The sequence below is a fragment of the Chionomys nivalis genome, chromosome 2, assembly GCF_950005125.1.
Source record: "Chionomys nivalis chromosome 2, mChiNiv1.1, whole genome shotgun sequence".
Lineage (NCBI taxonomy): Eukaryota > Metazoa > Chordata > Mammalia > Rodentia > Cricetidae > Chionomys > Chionomys nivalis.
In genome coordinates, this window is record NC_080087.1 from 78,098,860 (window position 1) to 78,120,350 (window position 21,491).

Here is a 21,491-nt window from a genome sequence, read left to right on the forward strand (position 1 = left end):
CCGTGGCAAGATGCACAACCTCTTGGAACTCCGGGGAGCTGGGGCTGTCTCCCACGCCGTGGGGCACGTGCCCCGTGTAATATTGGGTTTCTGGCGAGCTTATTTTACTAGCTCCCACAGCTTTTGCCTGTGGGTGCCACGCATGTCTTTTCCGCAGGTGTGAGGCCCTGAAGGCTGCGGTCAGGGAAAGGCAGAGTTCTGTCTTCTGGGCAGGCCTGGCCCCGAGCCCATCAGGATGTTGGCACCAGCTGGCAGTAAGGGGCTGGGTCGGGGTTTAGCAGGTCCTAAGAGGAGGAGGGAGATGGGGCGGGCATGGGGGCCGGTCAGAACATGACAGACGGAGAATGGAACCAGGAGACCGAGATGGGATAGAGTGAGAGGACTGGGGACATGGAGAACGACGTGGTGGGAGGTGAAGAGAAGGAGGAGGACATGGGGAGGCTGAAGAGGGGGAGGGAGGAGCACAGGGGAAGCTCAGAGGAGCAGAGAAACACCCGTGGAGACAGACAGAGCTCAGGGACGCCCAGGAGGGAACTGGAAAAACTTGAGAGTCACTCCAGAAGTGAGTTCTATCATGCAGTGGGGCTCAATGGAGGCATGACCTGTTCTGCTGTGTGACCCCGATCAATCTCCTCGGAGAGATTTGAAGCCTTGGATCATTTTTACAGAGGAGGAGGCCCGGGGAACAGGAAGGTAAGGAAGGAGCTTGTTCAGGGGGTCAGTCTCAAGGAACCTGAAACAGGTGTCCCTGGGGGGAAGGAGGAGCCTCTATCCCTGGCCATCTGACCCCCCTGCTCCCCAGTCCATACCTGGTAGTACTGGTTCTCAGGCTGCGGTTGCTGGGAAGCGAGTGGAGGCCGGCTCTGCAAGGGAGGGGTAAGGTGAGGAGTGCCTTGTGCCCCCCAACCTTTGACGCCGATGTTATGATGTACATGCCTGGTCTTAGAGTCCCCACTGGCCCTCGGATTATGAGGCCCTGAGTGCAGGGAACCCACGCCTTGCAGGTCAACGCACCTTAGGTGGTTGGCCCGACATGAGGGCTTTTGGGGTGCCCAGGGGCTGGGCAGTTTCACCATTAAAGCTTAGCTTCCTTCCCACACTGGGGTTTAGACAATTAGCCTTTGCATTTTACATTCTCTCTGTCTTTGTTGTTTAAAATATTATTATTGCTGGATAGTGGTATCGTACGCCTTTAATCCCAGCGCTTGGGAGGCAGAGACAGGCAGGGATCTCTTGAGTTCGAAGTCAGCCTGGTCTACAGAGTGAGTTCCAGTACAGCCAGGATTTACATACACAGAGAAACCCTGTCTTGGAAAAATAAAATAAAAAATATATTATTGTATGTAGGGGTGTGTGTCTCGGCATGGCAATGATTTTATAGAATCATTTTCTCTGGTATTCATGTGGATTCCAGGGAGGGAGCTCAGGTTTTCAGGTTAGCGGGGCAAGGGCCTTTGCTTGCACAGCCATTTCCTGACTCTGCGTTTTCCTGATTTATTTTAGAGATTTCTTTTAATTTATATTGGTGTGTTTGTCTCTCTCTCTGTGTGTATGTGTGTGTCATGTGTCTGTGTCTCTGTGTATATATGTCTGTGTTTTCGTGTGTCTGTGTATGTATGTGTACATTTGCATATCTGTGTGTCTCTTTGTGTGAGCCTCTGTGTGTGTATATGTGTTTCTGTGTAGTCTCTTTGTATATGCCTGTGTTTCTGTGTGTGTATGTGTGTTTGTGTGTATTGTGTGTGCGTGTGCATGTGCGTGTGTGTCATGTGCATGAGGTTGCCCACTGAGGACCAGTACAGGGCATTAGGTCTGATGGAGCTGGAGTTAAATTTGGTTGTGAGCTACCTGATGTGGGTGCTGGGAACCGAACTTGGGTCCTCAAGAGTAGCAAGCAAGTGCTGAGCCATCTCTCCAGCCAGCTCTCCAGCCAGCTCTCCCCTACTTTGCTGTTCTTTTAGACAGGATTTCAGTCTAGCCCAGGCTGACCTTAAACTTGGAGGCTGACTTTGAATTCTTTTTTTTTTTTTTTTTTTTGGTTTTTTGAGACAGGGTTTCTCTGTAGCTTTGGTGCCTGTCCCGGAACTAGCTCTTGTAGACCAGGCTGGCCTCGAACTCCCAGAGATCTGCCTGCCTCTGCCTCTGCCTCTGCCTTTGAATTCTTGACTCTCCTGCTCCCAGTGCTCAGGTGCTGGGATGAGGGCCGCTAGGGAAGCATGGTTCTCTGGTGACTCTGCCTGCAAATTGTTTGGCTTTCTTGAGTTGTCATCTGCAGTGTGTGACTTCCAGAATCACCCACACCCTGGAAGTAAATTCAGAAAGCTCGCTGCTCCACTAGCTGGACTTGGATGGAATCCTTGCCTTGGCTGTCACTGGACCCTATCTGGGTTGAAGAGATACACAAGAATTGGGGAGAGGGGCTGGGAAGACAGCTCCGTAGGGCGAGGTGCTTGTCGCTAATCCTGATGATCTGAGTTCGATTCCCAGCACCCACATGGTAGACAGAGATAACTGACTCCCATGAGCTGTCCTTGGACCTCTGTGTGCACGTCGTGCCGTGGCACGTGTCCCTCCCCTTCCCCTCCACACACACACAAAGGAAGGAAAGGAAGAAAGGAAGGAAGAGTGGATTGGAGATCTCTCTCCATGGAGAGTCGTGCCCAACCACTATGGCTAACTCTGGGAAGGGGCCTTGTGAGAAGCAAGCTCTCAGGGGACAGACTCACCATGGCTGGGTTCACTGGCCCTGTGTCTCTGATGGGGGACACCAGGAAGACTGGAGATGGCATCACTTCATAGACATTGCTATCACCTGAAGTAGAGGAGGAAGGGACCCCATGACAGAAGGCTCCTGTGAGCCCGTTCTGCCTGCCTGTCCATTTCACTTACTCAGTCCTTCAACCAACATTTTATGCAAACCCCTCCTCCTGCCAACTGAGTGCTGGGGACATAGTGGTAGCCCAGACAATGGGCCCAGGCAGTGCCCTCCCTAGTGCTTGAAGTCCCCTGGGGCAAGAAAGACCCATCCCCAAAGAGTGACAGCCCAGGGAGTCTAAGGCTGGGAGTGGGGCGGGGGTGGGGCAGCTGCAGGAACATAGAAGCAGGTGCCTGACCACCCTGGACATCAGGGAGGACTCCCTGGAGGAGGGGTCATCTGAGACAGTGAGAAGTGAAAACTGGGCTGATGCCAGAGGGATGCTTGCCGGAGGCTGGCAAGAGGGCCCGCTGTCTAGAGAGTGAGGAACCGGGGAGGCACGCTAGGGAAAGGGAAGTTTGTCCCTGGCACTGGAGAGCTATGGAAGGCTTATGAACAGGGACCTGTCAGGAGCAGGAACCCTGTTGGTTTAGGAGGGGTCTCTGGTCCCCTCAGTGAGTCCAAGGGTCCCAGTGGGCTCTGATTACATGTGGGACTGAGGGCCTTCAAAGGGGTGATACAGAAAGACACGTGTTCCTGGCTTACCAGACTCAGGAATAGTGTTCAGTTCCGGCTGCTCTGTAGCTGCAATCCTGGGGGTACATAGAAGAACCCTGAGATACTGGGGTGGGGGAAGGAAACCCCGAGAACCTGGAGACTACCTGACCCTCACCCTGCCTGGGGAAGACAGGGCACCTAGAGGGCAAGGAGAGGAAATGGAGGACGTGAAGGGAGATCTGGGACCTGTACCTGGGGCTCCTGCCCTTCCGTCTTCGAGTGACCAGGAGGTAGGCAATGCCACTTACAAGCAGTGAGCCCACAGCAAGACTCCCAGTGATGGTGGCAGCCATGATCCCAGCATTGACAGGCAGGTGGGATGTGAGTGAGTATTCGCGTGTATCTGGGAGAGAGGGTTGTATCAGTGATGGCTTCTGTCTGTCCTCTCTAATTATTTACTATATAGTGCCATGCTATGCATGCTAGACAACCCACTCTACCACTGAGCCACACCCAGCCCCTCACTGGGGGACTCTAGGCAGGGGCTCTACCACTGAGCCACACCCCAGCCCCTCACTGGGGGATTCTAGGCAGGGGCTCTACCACTGAGCCACACCCCAGTCCCTCACTGGGGGATTCTAGGCAGGGGCTCTGCTACTGAGCTAAATCGTCTCAGCCTATTTTTGTAAATTAACATTTTTCAAGGTTATTATTTTGAAACAGGGTCTCATATAGCCCAGGCTGTCCTAAACTTTACTATGTAGCTAAGGATGATCTTGACCTTCTTTGTGTTTGTCCATGCACACACACGTTTGTGTGTGTGTGCATGTGTTTACATGTGGGTACATGCAGTTGAAGACCAGAAGTTGATGTCAAGTGTCTTCCTCAATCAATTTTTACCTTGTTTTTTGGGATGGTGTCTCCTACTCAGCCTGGAGTTCACCCCCTTGCTAAGCTGGCTGGCCAACAAATCTCAGGGATCCTTCTACCTCCAGGGTTGCCTATTCCCAGGATTACAGGTGTGCACTACTGTGTGCAGTTTCTTTTTATTTTTTTAAAAAATAGTTTGTTTAAATTCATTTTATGTGCATTGGTGTGAAGGTGTCAGATCCCCTGGAACTGAGTTACAGACAGTTGTGAGCCACCATGTGGGTGCTCAGAATTGAATCCAGGTCCTCTGGAAGAGCAGCCAGTGCTCTTAACCACTGAGCAATCTCTCCAGCCCCCATGTGTTGGGTCTTTAACCCAGGGCTTCGTGTGTGCTGGGGACATTCTGCTGACCGAGCCACATTTGTAGCCCAAGATAATTGGTTTTTTAAATTTTTACTGTATGTGTATGAGGAGTGTTTCGCCTCATGTATGAGTGTTTTTCGCCTGCATGTATGACTGCATACCATGTACATGCCATGTGCCTACAGAGGCAAGAGACAACATTGGATGCCCTAGAACTGGAGCTCTAGCTGATTGTAAGGCGCCACATGGGTGCTGGGAACCAAAGCTTGGTCCTCTGGGAGAGCAGTCAGTGCTCTTGTCTGTGAGCCGTCTGTCCGAGAGCCCTGTAAATCATTTTTTTAAAAATCAATCATTTTTTCTGGGCTTGGAGGCCCTCACCTTTAATCCTAGTACTTGGGAGACAGAGGCAGGGTAATCTCTTGAGTTCAAGGCGAGCCTGGTCTACAAAGTGAGTTCCAGGACAGCCAGGGCTAGCTACACAGAGGAACTCTGTCTTGAAAAATAAATCAATTATTTTTTCCTCTCTTCCCTACCTTTCCCTTCCCCTTTTCTGCAATTTTGAGGCATTCAATAAGTTGCTCAGACTGGCTTTGGATTTTCCATCCTCCTGCATCAGTCATCAGATTGGCCTCACATCTCAACCCAGGCAGGGATTAAGGTCCTAGGTTGATGTTTAAGGTGTTCATCAGACAGGAGCAGTCTCCTCCGGGTGAATTGTCTCCCTCTGACAAATTGCTACTTTTCTTGTCCATAGTTAGTTTAGCAGCTGAGACTGTGAAACATTTTAATTTCCAAAGCCTAGATGGAAACAGTATCTTCTACTCCTGGCTTTTCTGTGTTAGGATTAGTTATTCTGAGAAGCTGGAGGGTCTAAAACCTCTCTTTTTCTTTGGTTTGTTTGGTTTTTTGTTTTGTTTTGTTTTTTAGACAGGGTTTTTCTGTATATTCTTGGCTGTCCTGGAACTCACTCTGTAGTCCATGCTGGCCTTGAACTCACAGAGATCCACCTGCCTCTGCCTCTTGAGTGCTGGGATTAAAGGTGTGGGCCACCATTGCCTGGTTTAGTGCTCTTTTTTGAATGTGGAACACTGACTGGTTTGTTATCAAAACAATGCCACATCAGTGACACTGTGTTTATACAAGAATAGAGTTAGCAGCATCTGAGGGAGCTGGGGCGTGGCTCAGTGGTAGAGCTCCTGTCTAGAATGCCCCAGTGAGGGGCTGGGGTGTGTCTCAGTGGTGGAGTACCAAGATCATAGGTCCTTCTGTGAACCATCAAACCCAAGCATGCCTATCTTTCCTTTTTCATTAGTTTATTTATCTATTCATGTGTCTGTGTGCACTTGCGGGTGGAGGTTAAAGGGGAACTTCGGGAGTTGGCGCTCTCCTTTTACCATGGGTCCTGGGGATTAGAATCAGTCTGTCGGGCTTGGCACCAAGTGCCTTTACCACTTGACCCATCTTGCTGACCCTGTTGACATGTTTGAGACAAGTTCCTGCTAGGTTGCTCAGTCTGACTGAAACTCATTATGTAGCCCAGGGTGGCCCAGAATCTCCCCTACCCCCACTGCCTCAGCCTCCCCAGTGTTGGGTGACACCTAACTAAGGGTCCTCTTAGAGACGGCTCTAATGACCCCCCCTTCCTGTGTCATGTCAGCCTGTTTAATTTTCTGAGCAGGCAAATCATAGCCTCATTGTGCCTCGGTTCCCCCTTTTGTAAAATGAATACAACAACGGTGACGGCCCGGAAGCCTCTTTAAGAAGGAAAGTTACTGTATTGTAGTGGTCCTCATGCAGGGGTAGCTCTGGTTCTGCCACCGTTTGTGGTTCTAAGAGTGGCGAGCACTAGTGATGTGTAGTGAGACCAGAGCGGCTGTCTAACTTCTCTGAGACGCCCAGTTTTCGACTCCAAGCTTTCAGCCAGACCTAATAGTCAGCCTGATTTATGGAAAATATTTACTATCATACTTGGTCTGGTAAGGTTCCCTAGAAGTGTTAGATGCCACTATTGTCCCATGCCCTGTCCCCTAGCCCTTCACGTGGAGCAACAACATCAACAAACACTTAGCTTGAAAATTGAGCCAGGTTTTTTTTTTTTTTAAAGGTTCTCCATAAATATGGGGATAATCAATGTATGGGAAGAACTAATGAAATGGAGTGTTCCTTAGGGCTGGGGATATCCGTGGTCTGGTACACAGTAGGTGCTCAATCAATGCACATTGTGCATATTAATGAGGAAGTCAAATGAAATGTTGTTTGCACATGGCTTTCCTCCCACCACAGCCAAGCACTCACCAGCCACCTGGACCTCAGTCTTGGCCTTCAATGTCCAGGCAGGATTGACGGTGATGGCCACTTGGTAGATGCCACTGTCTGAAGGCTGGGCACGTCTCAGCAACATGGAACCATTGGGGAAGCCAACAATGTCTCGCTGTCCCATGGCGTAGCCATCCCTCTGGGGCCGCTGTAGTCCAGGGATGTAAGAGAACAGCCTTGTGCCTCCATTAGTCTCCTCCCCCAGGTACCAGATAAAGTCCTGGATGGTGCCAGGGACACCATGAAGGGACATGAGAAGGTCCTGGTTCATTTGGGGCTTCTCTGGAGTCTTTAGGATGTGGAGGGCTGCCTGGGAGCCTTGGGGCAGCCAGAGAGACAGGATCAAGGCTGTGGGAAGGTATGGAGGAGGCCTGAGTTCGGGCACAGATAACAAAACCCTCCTCACTATAGACTCTCAACTGGAAGCAAGGATTCAGAGGGCTTCCCACTGGATTCAGTGATGAGATTGATTAGTGATATCTGCCCTGGGTGTAGGAATAGGAATATAGGCACAGATGCCACAGATCTGCCACCCCACTGGCAGAAGAGGGTTTTTGTTTTTTGTTTTTTCCCCTGAGATGCTATGTGGTCTGTCTCTAAACACTTGGACCCTCTGAATTCACTCATTCAGCCAATATTTAAAGGCATATCTATTATATTAGTTATCATGCCAATTACATCAGAAAATTTCATGCCTAAGATTCCCTAGATTTTTAGTTTGTTTGCTTTGGTTTTCTTTTTTTGAGTCAAGTTTGCACTATATAGTCTAGGTTAGCCTGGAACTCACTCTGTATTCCAGCCCCAAGTTGTGACACCTATGTCTCAGGCTCCAAAGTGCTGCCGTTACATATATACACCACCATGCCTGGCTCTTCCCTAGATTTTGATTTGGGACAAGGTCTCCAAGTATACCAGGCTAGCCTTGAACTGGCTGTATAGTTCAGGATGGTCTACCTTCCAAACACTGGGATCCTAGGTGAGACTGACTCACCACCAGTCTGGCTCCGTCTCTAGTCCCCCACCTCTCTCCCTAGAACCCAGTAGGGAAGTAAACACAAGTTCCTACCCCCACAGTCCATAGATGAAATCTAGGTGGTGATGGGATTCTACTATCCTGTCCATTCTTGTCCCTCGGTCCTCTGAGGTTTTTTCCTCCTTACCTGAGAACAGGAAGCCCTTTGAGAAGCTGCCTGGGGTCCGGGTACCAATCTCCATCTTGCTCTCTGTAGAGGCCAAAGTCACTGAGAACCACAGACTGGCTCTCTGGAGCTTGAAGTCCAGTTGGGCATCCGGGGGGTAGCCTCAGGACACAGTCAGGCTGCGAGGTCCCAGAGCCCCAGCATCTCCTTCCACAGTCTCCCAGGCTCCGAGTCTCCACCCATGTCCCGAGAAGAAGCGCTCACACTGGTTGGACCTGTCTTCCAGGGTGACAGAGGACTTGCCAGGCCTAGCCCCTCCATTCTCAGCACGGCTGGCTCCCTGAAACTTCAAGATTGCCTCTGGTTGAGCAATCCCTCCTCCCACCACCTCCCCTCCCGCAGAAGCCAAGACCGGGAAACTGAAGTTCAGGGAGCCGGGGAGTCAGTGAGTAGCCGAGATGTTTTGTCTGTGGTGTGTTTCACTATATTTACCTTTTCTTTTAACATTTGGTGCGGGGATGGGGGCTGGGGGGTTCGCCCCTCCACCATATGGGTTTTAGGGTTCGAACTCAGGTCATCAGGCTGGTGGCAAGTACCTTCATCCTCTGAGCTATCTTATCAGTCCATGCTTTTCTTGTTTTGCTTTTCTCAAAAGTATTCATCCACTCAATCCAGCGTCCACTCTCCATGCTCAGCCGGTGACCTAATGTGAACTAGGATGGGTCCTCGCCGCCGCCTTCAGACCTCTGTGTGTAGCACCGCCCTCCCGCTCCCCCCGCCCCGGCAGGAGAGATGAAAACCAAGGGGGAGGAGGGATGCCTCCCCCAGCCTAAGGGATACGGAGGACTCCTGAAGGGGGCGATCTGGAATCAGGAAAGAAATGATGGAGGGTCCGGGCGACCCAGGCTGCTCAGCAAGGGCCTGAGGCTGAGCTAACCGCCCAGGTGCGCCGTGGGAACTGTGAAATCGGGGTAGGCTAGGCCCCGGGAAGGGCTGCGTGAAGGAGTGAGGCCCGTAGGTGGGTGAGGCAGGCTCTCCAGTTCTGCCAGGTTTTTAGCTCTGCCTGGACCGAGTTTGGGGTGAAAGCTTCGGGACCGGCTGGATTCTGAAATAGTAAGCCGCATTGACTGAAAAAATAGAAATAATCTAAACTGTTCAAATGGTGGAAGACGAAGGACAGGAGGGCATGGAGGGTCAATGAGACCGAAACGTGTGTCAGGCCAGTGAGGTGGTTCAGCAGCTAAAGGCGCTTGCTGGCATGCCTGACGACCTGAGCTATGTCCTCAGGACACACATGGTGGAAGAGGAGAACCAGGTCACACAAGTTGTCCCCTGATCTCTGTATACATGCTGTGAGTGGAGGCAGAGGCAGGGGGATCTCTGTGAGTTCCAGGTCAGCCTGGTCTACAGAGTGACTTCCCCAACACCAGGGCTCCATAGAGAGACCCTGTCTCAAACAAAGAAAAATTAGATTTAGTTTCTTAAGCCAGCCACTTCAAGCACTCACTAAGCCACACGCAATCACATTGGACAACATAATTATAATATTTTCAGAAGGTTCTATTGAAAGGAGGTGATCTAGAGACAGGAGGAAGGCGGGAGCCTTAGTGAGATTTCTGGTGTTTCAGATGGGGGCAGTGGGTTTATGTGTCTCCAGGACGCCTGTCGTGAGGTGGCGGGAGATGATGGCCGGCATCATTCAGTCCCTAGGTAGGGCAGTCAGGAATTGTGCCTTTTTACGCCGGGTTACAGGCGAGAGTCACCACACCCCACTGGGCCAGGTGGGCAGATGTACCAGGAGTCCTCAGCACCTCTGCTTACCTACCTGGCTGCTGGCACTTGGCGCAAGTGGCCCCGCCCCCACTCCTCTGAGAAACGTCATTGCACATCGCCCCCTCCTGTTCATGCCTGGAGTAGCGCCAGAGCCGTAGCTGAGCAGCCAGTAACCTGCAGTCACTGGTTTTAATTTTGTCATTGGACTCATCTGGACCCTCCTGCCGCCCATGCCCAGCCCTGCAAAAGAGCTGCAGACCCCCCATCTTCTCTATATGGAGGACTTGGAGGTGGTCCTTAGGATGCCCCCCTGCAATCCTTCTTGCAGCAGGTCCTGTCAGTTTCTGTCTGCCCTGGAGTGGCTGTAGACAGTGAAACAATGTTGCTGTCAATCTAGACCAGGGGTTCTCAGCCTTCCTAGTACAGTCCCTCCTGTGATGGTGACCCCCAACCATAAAATGATTTTCCTTGCTACTTCATAACTGTAAATTTGCTACTGTTATGAACCATAATGTAAATATCTAATATGCAGGGTATCAATATGCAACCACTGTGAAAGGGTCATGCGACTCTCAAAGGGGTCGCAACCCCCTGATTGAGAACTGCCATCTAGAGGCTGTTTCTAGAGGAGCTGGAAAGATGTCTCAGCTCCTAAGAGCCCTGGCTGCTCTTTGAGAGGGCCCGGGTCTAGTCCAGAAGACTCTGCTATGGTTCTGAGCAGCCACACAGCAGCTCATAGTTGTTACTAACGCCATTTCCAGGGATCTGGCGCCCTCTTGAGGCTTCCATGGAAACTGCATTCACCTGCATGGGCTTGCACACACATTGCACACACAGTCAGGCTGGGGACAGGTAAAATGCTTCTTTTGCAAGCTTCAGGACCTGAGTTCAAGCCCCAGCACCCACATAAAAAGTCATGTGCTACAATGTGCGCTTGTAGTCCCTGCACAGGGGAGGTGGGGACAGGAGGATCCCTGGGACTGAATGGCTAGTCAGCCTAGCTGCATTGCAAGCTACAGGCCAGTAAGCGGCCCTGTAAAACAATACAAATAATAAAGGCAGATATCCAGGTGCGGTGATGCACACCTTTAATCCTGCACTCTGGATGTAGAGGCAGGCCCATCTCTGAGTTATAGGACAGCTGGGCTAAGTAGGGAGACCCTGCCTCAAAAATAAATTAGTAAATAAATGAAGGGGGGGATGCCAACGTTCATTATAAACATTTAGATCATGAAAACAGAATAGGAGGCAAACCAATGAGATCAGAGGGTGGATGCTGCTGGAGGCTGAGGCTGATGGAAGAAGGGGTTGGCTTCTTTGCCGGGTCTGAATCTTGATGGCTGGGATGCAGCAACTATCTTGGTGTCAGTCTGAGGTGGACACCAGTGTATGGAGGGGAGATGAAGAGCAGACAGGCTGAACCACGTGTGGTGCTGCAGCTGAGCCAGACAGCCCAGATCCTGTCAGCCCCAGGCTGCGGATCACTGGCTTTCAGTTCTGGGTGGTTTAGGCACCTAAGAACCACATTCCTTTCCTTCCTTCCTTCCTTCCTTCCTTCCTTCCTTCCTTCCTTCCTTCCTTCTTCTTCTTTATAACATTTATTTATTTTGTGTGTACCCATACTTGCTGTACCTTGTATGTGGCAGTCGGAGGACAGCTTGCGGGAGGTATCTCCTTTCATCATTTGGGTCCCAGGAATTGAACTCGGGTCCTCATGTTTTGTGGCAACTATCTTTACCTGCTGGGCCATCTTGCTGGATCCCAACATGACATCTTATATTAAGCGGTCTTCGAGGTGGGCTGTGGTGGTGCATGTCTTTAATCCTAGCACTAGGGAGGCAGAGGAAGGTGGATTTCTGAGTTGGAGGCCAGCCTGGTCTACAGAGCAAGTTCCAGGACAGCCAGGGACACAGAGATACCCTGTCTTGAAAAACAAAACCAAGTCTTTAACTTTCCAATTTGAACCATTTCTGAATCTTGTGCTGGTAGCAGACAACAGGGAAGATAATTTTTCTGCCAAGGCTTTTCTCTTTTAAAGCCACACAATTCCTTTTTAATTCTGACATTTATTTTTGAGACAGGTGTAAAGACCGGAACCTACCTCTAGGTGGAGATGTAACCTGAACTCTGTCTACCCTTAGATTAATCCAATGTGGCAGGTAGGGACCTGGCTAGGGGACTGCCCCTGCTACGATGGCTTCTGTCCCTGCCACGGTGGCTTCTGCCCCTGCCACGGTGGCTTCTGCCCCTGCCACGGTGGCTTCTGCCCCTGCCATGGCAGCTTCTGCCCCGCCATGATGGCTTCACTTTAATATTATATGCTTTTCTTCCCCGAATTCCCTACCCCCACTGCTGCCACCGCCACTGAAGTCTCTATGAGGGGTCTGACGGGTTTGCTTGGCCTATCGGCATGCCGAAATCTCAAGGTCATAACTTTCTCTGCTCCTCTTTCTTTCTTTCTTTCTTCTTTCTTTCTTTCTTTCTTTCTTTCTTTCTTTCTTTCTTTCTTTCTTTCTTTCTTTCCTTCCTTCCTTCCTTCCTTCCTTCCTTCCTTCCTTCCTTCCTTCCTTCCTTTCTTTTCTTTTTTTCGCTTTTATGTTTTGAGACAAGGTTTCTTTGTAGCCCTGGCTATCCTGGAACTTGCTCTGTAGATCAGGCTGACCTTAAACAGAGATCCCCCTGCCTCTGCCTCCTGAGTGCTGGGATTAAAGGCGTGCTCCACCACCACCCAGCTTGTATAGAAAGTTGTAGCAGTTGATCAAGTGCTGGGAGCCACTCACCTACCAGAACTACCGATGTCTCTTCTCCTACAGTGGGGTCCCCCCAGCTTCCTCACCCTCCCCTTTCCTTCCCACTTGCTGTTTTGTAGTCTCAGCTCTCTCTGGGTAGCGAGAGCCTGCTGGATCTGTGATCACAAGCCTTTTACAGATGTTTCATGGAGGGGCTAGAGATGATGACTCAGCTGCTCTTCTGGAGGCGTTTGGTTCCCAGCACCCACATGGCAGCTCACGACCATATTTAATACCAGTTTTGGAGGCTCCAGTGCGCTCTCTTGACCACCATGGGCACCAGCACACACACAGTGCACACGCATTCATGCAGGCCAAACATATAAAATTAAGTAAATCTTACACAAGATTTTGTTGTGTTGGCAGTAGAACCCAGTCCTCCACACAGCAAGCGCTCTACCCCTGAGCAGCTGCCTAGTCTCCCAAAGGCCTTGTGTTTGTGAGCCTGTGGGAAGCGCGAAGGCCCTTGGGCTCACAGATAAGCACTAGGGAAAGCAGGAATGTTAAATGTGCAGGGTTGTCTCTTCAACAGCAGAAGCGTGTAACCTGTTTTCTGCCCAGAAGGCTGGGAATGGAGGTGGCTCGTAGCCTAGGTGACTCTTGCACTATCTGAATGGCCAGCGGCTCCAAGCAGAACTGGAGGTGGCTAGCAGTCTAGATAACCCTGCACTATCTGTAAGACCAGGGTGACACAAAATCCTCGCCTTAGGCCCTTAAGATAACACTTGTAGCCTTTACCACACAGGTTGCCAGGCCTTAGCGGTCACTGAGTCCCTGGAGCTCCCGGCTCCTCCACCCAGGCGAGCTACACCTACATTAGAGTTCCAAGGGTGGGCTGGTGGAGTCGCCACCTCAGCAGGAGCTAGGGCTCCGCAGCTGTAGGGCTTGGCTTTTTGTTAGTTTGTTTCCCCCCTCCCACCTCGCTGAAGAGGAACTGTAGTAGAATCATTGTATCGAGGTTAAACAGTAGAATGAAACAGTTGTTTCCACTGAGTCTAGGGTAACATCTGCAGGGTTCCCAATTTTGACATGAAGATTTATTATTAACTATGAAAGCTTAGGGGATAGCTTAGGCCTGTTTCTAACTAGCTCTTATAATTCTTTAAATTAATCATTTCTTTAATTTATGTGCTGCTGCATGGCTCGTGCCTGTTACATGTCCTCCTCAGGTCTTCCTTATTCTCTTATCAGGCTGGTGACTCTGCCTTTCTTCTTCCCAGCATCCTCTGTGCCTAGAAATCCTGCCAAGCTATTGGCTGTTGACTTTTTATCAAACCAATCAGAGAGACACATCTTCACAGTGTACAAAAAGATAATTCTACAACAGACGTGGAATGACCAGTCGTTTCCTAGAAGGACTTAGACCTTGAAGAAACCATTGTAGAAAACAGTGGTTGTTCTCTGTTCTCTATGGCGTCCCTTTCTGAAGGAGAGGCACAGCCTTTGCATGACGATCCTGGCACACCTGGATATCGGGAATTACTGGGTGCTGCAAACAGTACACAATTAGGTCTCGGGGGTGTGATGTTTTCCTTCGGAAACCTATAGATTAGTTCAGGGGCTTTGGAATGAGGAATTCATTTCTCGCAAAAAGAAAGCTTGGTGTCACAGTCAACAAATATGCCTTTGCACGGCTGTTGAAACCGGTCCTCTCTGCTGCCTCCGAGCCTGAATGACACCTTGGAGTGACCCGCTTTGTTTTTCTTCGATCAGCCTGAGGAACACCCTACACCCCCACAGTGGAAACAACCCAGTATTGATTGTTCAATGATCCCTTCATGGGGAAAAATTAAAATGGATCGGCTGCTGGTTCAGAACAATGGCAGCTGGGACCTAGAGCGACCGAGTGCTGTCCCGAGGCTAACTTCCTTATTACGTGATGAACTTCCCTCACTCACTGCATGGATGACTTCGTCCTCTTCTGCTCATCCGATCAACACCTAAATGAGTGCTTAACTTTCACGAGAAATTAACTAAAAGAGCAAAATTTAACATTTCGGGCCACATCAGTTGGGCAAGGTCTCATCCACCTATCACTACTGAGGGTTTGGCTCCGCCCTCCACGTTGCTTTCGGAGATTATAAACTAACCGCTCTTATGATGACACCTGAAGCCGAGCGGGTGTTAGTAAATACGCAGACGCCAGAGCGGTGGCTCACAGGGTTAATCCCTTACTTCTGCATCAGTTTATCCTTTCTTTCTGTACGGCCAGGGGCTCCCCCATGCTCCCCAACCACGATCAGACATGGCTAATAGTTCAGAGGATCTCTACACTATCCGTATGACCAAGACCACACCAGACCATCCCCTTGGCCCTTTAGATAACACATGTAGCCTATCTGCAGAACCCATCTTCATGGAAGAAGTGACATGTGCTTTGAGAAGTTTTGATAGAATTATGTCTCCTTGTACACACAGAATTATGTTACACCAGGAAACATTTCCCCAAATTTTACTGTATATAAATCTGCCTAAAATAAACTATTACCCCATGTTCAGACTCTAGAAGTTTGAACCAACACCAGTTACTGAGTTGTAATGAGCTGATTTCCTTCCTGCCTCTCTGGGTTCTTACTCTGCCTGCCCTGGGGTTTCCTGAGACCCCCCCCCATGAGTGTGGCATACTCGTGTGTTTGTGTGTATAGTGCAGGCACATATATTTGTGAAAGTGTGCTTTTGACCTGTGTGCTGGGACCTGAATCAGGTCCTCACACCCAAAGGTCTTTGAAAGTGTCACTTGCAGCCACATTTGAGCTATTGTGCCTCCTGGTGCTGCATGGCTGCAGGGGCCCCAGCATCATTCACAGGTGAGTTAAAAACTTGCCAGTCCCAGCTACCCCAGCAGGACCCTCTCGGGACACAGGGTTTGGTAAAAGGTTGCCGGAGATGACAGTCCTCCACTGTTTTGTACACCTGTAAATCTGGCACTTGGAAGGTGGAGGTGGGACTAGGGTTCAAGGCTAGCCTCAGCTATACAGTAACTTCAAGGACAACCTGGGCTACAATTCATGCAACTATAGCCAGATGGTTTCTGTTCTTTTCCTCCTTCCTTCCTTCTCTCTTTCTTTCCTTTCTGTGAAAGGGTTTATCTTCATAGTTCTGGCTTTCCTAGAACTCACCCTGTAGACCAGGCTGGCCTCAAACTCACAGAGATCTGCCTGCCCCTGCCTCACAAGAGAGCTAGGACTAAAGGCATGTGCCACCATGACCAGGTAATGATTTCTTGTGTGTGTGTGTGTTTTAAATAAAGATGTTAAAAAATAAACATTGGAAAAAAGACAGCTCTTTCAACAAATGGTGCGTGGGAAACGGTGTCCATGGCGGGGAAGAACTAAACTCAATCCCTTTATCTCACCCTGAGCAGAAACCAAATCCAAATGCACCATGGACCTTAGCATAGGTGTGGGGTCGGGGACTGCTGAGGAGACTGTACGGAAAACACTGTACGCTCTAGGCACAGTGTGCGGTGGACTCAGGAGGTAGAGGCAGGAGGATTTCTGTGAGTTCTGGACACCAGACCTACACCAAGACACTGTTTCAAAGAAAAAAAAAACTAAAACAAGAAAAACAACAACCCAGTCAATAAATGGTCTCACAAAACGAACACACAGTTCTCCAAAGATGGAAAACAAATGGTGATACAGATACGAAAAAAAATGTCTGTCTTAGTTTAGGGTTTCCATTGCTGTCAAGAGACACCATGACCAAGACAGCTCTTATGGGCTGGAGAGATGGCTCAGAGGTTAAGAGCACTGGCTGCTTTTCCAGAGGTCCTGAGTTCAATTCCCAGCAACCACATGGTTGCTCATAACCATCTGTAATGGGGTCTGGCGCCCTCTTCTGGCATGTGGGCATACATGGAGGCAGAATGTTGTATACATAATAAATAAATAAATCTTTTTTTTTTTTTAAAAAAAGACAGCTCTTATAAGGAAACACTGGAGCTGGCTTACTGTTTCAGAGGTTTAGTCCATTACCATCAGGCAGGAAGCATGGTGGCGTGCAGGCAGACATGGTGCTGGAGAAGGAGCCGAGGGTTCTACGTCTGAATCAACAGAGTGACACTGGGTTGACCTCGAGCGTTTGAACCTCAGAGCCGTCTGCGGGAGCACCCACTGTTGTTGGTTGTTGATTACTCTTTACTTTGGTCTTTTGGGGCCCACCATCCAACTCCTAAATAAATATACATGGAGACTTATTACTTATAAATGCCCAGCTTTAGCTTGGCTTATTTCCAGTCAGCTTTGCTTAACTTCAATTATCCCATCTTCCTTTTGCCTCTGGGCTTTTTCCTTTTCCTCCTTCTGTATACCGTTCTTTCACTCTTACTCCGTGGCTGGCAGGGTAGCTGGTAGCTGGCTGGGTAGCCTCTCACCTTCTTCTTGCTCCTCAATTCTCTCTCCCCAGATTTCTCCTCCTATTTATCCTCTCTGCCTGCCAGCCCCGCCTATCCTTGCTCCTGCCTTGCTATTGGCTGTTCAGCTCTTTATTAGACATCAGTGTTTTAGACAGGCAAAGTAACACAGTTTCACAGAGTTAAACAAATGCAACAGAAAAGAATGCAACACATCTTTGCATCATTAAAGAAATACTCCACAGCATAAACAAATGTAACACATTTTAAAAGAATATTCCACAGCACCAACAAGTTCACATTTCCTAACAGTGCCAAGCCCTATGAGCCTGCAGGGGTCATTTTCATTCAAACTATCATCATGTCCGACCTCATTAGCTCCCAGGAAAATGCAGGTTAAAAGTATATTGAAGGGTCAGGGGAGGTGGCACATGCCTTTAATCCCAGCCTTTAACACACACACACACACACGCACGCACGCACGCACACACGCGCACTAGCACACACACACACACGGAGATTCTATCCCATCCCAGAATGGCAGCCATCAAGAAAACAACAAACACTGTCAAGGACACAGACAAATGGAACCTTTGCACATCACTGTGCGGATGCAGACTTGTCCCTACACAGTGGGAGTCAGCACACAACTTCCTCCAGAGCTGGAATTCATAGCCCACATGACCTGGCTATGCCATTCCTGGGGATTTGTCTACAAAATTCCAGGTCGCTAGATCACAGAGACACTTGCATGCTGGTGTTTACTGCAGCCTGTGCACAATAACAAAGACACGGAACCGTCCTGGGTGTGCGCCCACAGAGGAGTGGGTAAAGAAAAGGTGGTACACACACTGGGGATTCTTCAGCCACAAGGGAAAACAAGGTTCCATCATTTGCAGAAAAATGGATACAAGTGGAAAGAATCATATTAAATAAATTGAGTTAGCCTCAGAAAGACAAATACATTTTCTTTTATTTGTTGTTCACAGATTTTTATATGGTTAAATAAAACAATATCTGCAATTAAAACATAAATCAGAATGGCGTCCTGGGAGAATCAAGGAGACTAACGGATTGAGAGGACAGGGAGGGATGGGGTGGGGTATGTTTACACTTGAAAACAAATAAGTTAGAATAAATTAGTAAGATCATTCTTGCTTACATAGTAAGCTTGAGGCTAGCCTGGGCTATATAAAACTCTGTCTCAAAAATACATACAAAACTATATAGCTTTAAAAAATAAATATATGTTCTTCACTTTATCAAAAGGGAGACTGAGAAGGGTGTGGTGGTACACCTTTAACCCCAGCACAGGAGGTAGAGGCAGACGGATCTCTGTGAGTTTGAGCCTAGCCTTGGCTACATAGTGAGACCTTGGCAAGAGAGTGGAGAGCCCTGAATGACTCAATCGCTAAAGAGATCCTGACGTTGAATCCCAGTGGCCGAAGTCTTTCAGCTCCTTGACCATTCTACACGGTCCAACACGAGGTGGAGGATTTGTCTTAACGGAAAGACTTCGGCTTTTGTTCCAGTTTCCCAACCCCTCAAGCCTGCTTGTTTGCTTGTCTGTGTATGCGCGGGCTTCGCTCTGTAGCCCAGGTTAGACTCAAGCTTGCATTTGTCCTCCTGCTGGAATGATGGTGTGGGCCACCACACTGGGCTCCACGAGTGCTTTCTGACAATGTGGAATTTACTAGGGTTCTGGGAGACCCCCAAACATTTGGCGATCACCACACTGGGCAGTCAGTCTCTCTGGAGGCTTCTTCATCTGTCTGTGGGGTTCCAGTCGTTGAAGCTTCAAGTTCTTTGGTCATGGGAATTAATGCTGTTCATCTCTATGTCCTGGGTAGAGTTGATGTTGTTGTTCACAGGTGAATACTGGAAGGGGGACATCAAACATCAGTCGGGGCCTCTCTCAGATAAACAATTTTCCCAGTGAAGTGTTCAAAGAGCACTTTGGCCCCTAAGCAGTGGCCACAGGCAGGGCTTAGGAGATAGGCATGTCTCATGACCTCAGCACTCTGGAGTCTGAGGCAGGAGGATCATGAGTTAGAGGCTATCCTAGGTTACACAGTGAGATGTCTCAAAAACTTAAGTGAGCTGGATGCAGTGGCACATGCCTGTAATCCCACCATTGGAGAGATAGAGACGGGTAGGCTGAGAGGCCAAGGCCAGACAGTGAGTTCAAAGGATGGCCTGATCTCAAAACCCTAAAAAGCAGGGGCTGGAGAGATGGCCCAGAGGTTGATGGCTGATCTTCTAGAGGTCCTGAGTTCAATTCCCAGCAACCACATAGTGGCTCACAATCATCTATAATGAGATCTGGTGTCCTCTTCTGGCCTGTGGGCATACATGCAGGCAGAACGCTGTGTACATAATAAATAAATCCTCCCCCCCCCAAAGAATCCCAGCACTCAGGAGGCAGAGGCAGGCAGATGTCTGTGAATTCGAGGCCAGCCCAGTTTATAGAGCAAGTCACAGGACAGCCAGGAGAACATGAGAAACTGTCTCAACCCCACCTCAGAAAGCAGAAAACAACAATAAAAACCTGAGTGGGTTGTGTGTGCATGGTCCCTCCCACCAGAGCCCATTCCCTGAAGTTTCCACTGCCTCCCAGTGGTGCATAAGCTGGGCACCTGGAAAGCCCCGGCTTCCCGATACCTTGAGAGAGTCCCAGAAAACAAACAGGTCCGTGGTCCACCCAGACCCCTGTATTCCTCCCTTGTGCCTCTGTACTCACCGCTTCCTTTGAGGGTCTGGAATCGGACTTGGAATCGGACCTGGACCGCCGAGATCGAACTGGAGAAATGAGAGAACTTGTCTGAGGGAAAGAGATTCTGGGAATCGTGGGAAGGGGGCGTCTAGGCTGGGAATCGTGGGAAGGGGGCGTCTAGATTGGGAATCGTGGGAAGGGGACGTCTAGGTTGGGAATCGTGGGAAGGGGGCGTCTAGGCTGGGAATCGTGGGAAGGGGACGTCTAGGTTGGGAATCGTGGGAAGAGGGCGTCTAGGTTGGGAATCGTGGGAAGGGGACGTCTAGATTGGGAATCGTGGGAAGGGGACGTCTAGGCTGGAAATCCTGGGAAGAGGGCGTCTAGGCTGGGAATCATGGAAGAGGCATCTCGGACTCTGGGAATCGTGGGAAGAGGGTGTCGTCTAGACTGGGAATCGTGGAAGAGGATCTGAGAATGGTCAATCCTCTTCCGCCTCTGCATTGATGCAGGACAGGGAGGAGCCAGGGAGGTAGCACACTCTTTAGAGGCAGACCAGTAATTCAGGGTCATCTCAGGCTACATAAAGAATTTGAGGTCAACCTAGATTTACATGAAAGCCAGTCTCAGCAAAACAAAAGAGGCCAAAAAGATGGCTCAGTGATTAAGCACACTGGCTCCACTGGGACCTGGATTCAACTCCCAGCACCCACATGTCTCTAGCTCCAGGGGACCCGACGCCTTCTTCTGGCTGTGGGAACTGCATGAATGTGCTGTGCAGACAGACACACAGACAGAAAACTCCCATGCAAGCTGACAAAAGAAAACATAAAGCCAGGCATGGTGGTACACACCTTCAACCCCAACACTTAGGACACAGAGGCAGGGGGATCTCTGTGAGTTCAGAGTACCCTGATCTGTGTACTGGATTCCGGGTCAGCTGGGACTACAGAGTGAGACTCTGTCTCAAAAACAAAATTATTTTCTCAAGGGCCCAAATTCCATCTCTGTTCTTGAGGGCTGGCGTGACCTTGGGCCTAGTTACTTAACTTCTTGGTGTCTCAGTTCCCTCAGCTATAGCAGGGGTTAAAAGGAAAAAACCTCCTTTGTGATAAGGGACATGAAGACACTGGGAATATAGCTGAGAACAATGCAGACAACCCGGCCTCTCTGGGGCATTAATGATGATGATAATCATTGCAGCTAATGTATTCCCAGTGCGTGGCTCCCATACAGCAGGTGCCATGCTAACCATGTTATCTGCATGGGCACATGTCATTCCACCCTTTTTACAGATGAGAAAACTGAGTCACAGAGATGAAGTCATCCTCTTTACCTGACATAATGAGGCCCCACCACCAAAAGCATGCAGTCAGCTTTTCATCAACACCATTTAAGTGTTTTGTGGCAGGACCTCTTAAAAGAGCTGCAAGATTTTGCAGCTAAAACTGAGTCAGGAAGCCTCTCTTAAATGAGAGTGCTTGCCTCTAGCAAGCAGAGCCCACCCGAGAAAGTGCTGCTATCAATAAGCCATGCTTTATTCTTTTCTGTCTAGAACACTTCCCAAGCTCTCTCAGGCTTTATGTGGATGCAGTTCTCCATGTTGGGCGCCGTTTGTTGCACTAAAACATGGGCTATAGTGCAGGTCCATCTTGGAGGAGTGGGCTCTGCCATGTAGCCCAGGCTGGCTTCCAATTCACAATCTTCCTGCCTCTACCTCCCAAGTGCTGGGATGACAGAGGCCCAAGTCACCACACCCATCTTA

The 21,491-nt window shown here is 49.6% G+C and overlaps 2 protein-coding genes across 4 annotated transcripts in view; both read right to left on the reverse strand.

Annotated features, from left to right (window-relative positions):
• Positions 1-230: 230 nt before the first annotated feature.
• Ceacam19 (CEA cell adhesion molecule 19) lies at positions 231-8,176 on the reverse strand. Its single transcript, XM_057763192.1, has 7 exons — positions 8,122-8,176; positions 6,941-7,309; positions 3,665-3,815; positions 3,461-3,507; positions 2,727-2,812; positions 810-863; positions 231-284 (listed from the first exon to the last, which is right to left on the reverse strand). Exons 1-7 carry the CDS (start codon positions 8,174-8,176, stop codon positions 231-233), a joined length of 816 nt encoding a protein of 271 aa, XP_057619175.1.
• A 9,820-nt stretch (positions 8,177-17,996) lies between these two features.
• LOC130869668 (poliovirus receptor-like) overlaps positions 17,997-21,491 on the reverse strand; it is a 40,368-nt gene continuing 36,873 nt past the window's right edge. For 2 of the 3 annotated variants that reach the window (XM_057762024.1, XM_057762023.1), the window contains 2 exons: positions 19,757-19,815; positions 17,997-18,894 (listed from right to left, as the gene is read on the reverse strand). In XM_057762024.1, coding sequence (XP_057618007.1) covers positions 18,814-18,894; positions 19,757-19,815 — 140 coding nt within the window. In that variant the 3' untranslated portion in view covers positions 17,997-18,813. Of the gene's footprint in view, positions 18,895-19,297; positions 19,357-19,756; positions 19,816-21,491 lie in introns of those variants that run through there. The other variant, XM_057762025.1, reaches the window with a different exon arrangement.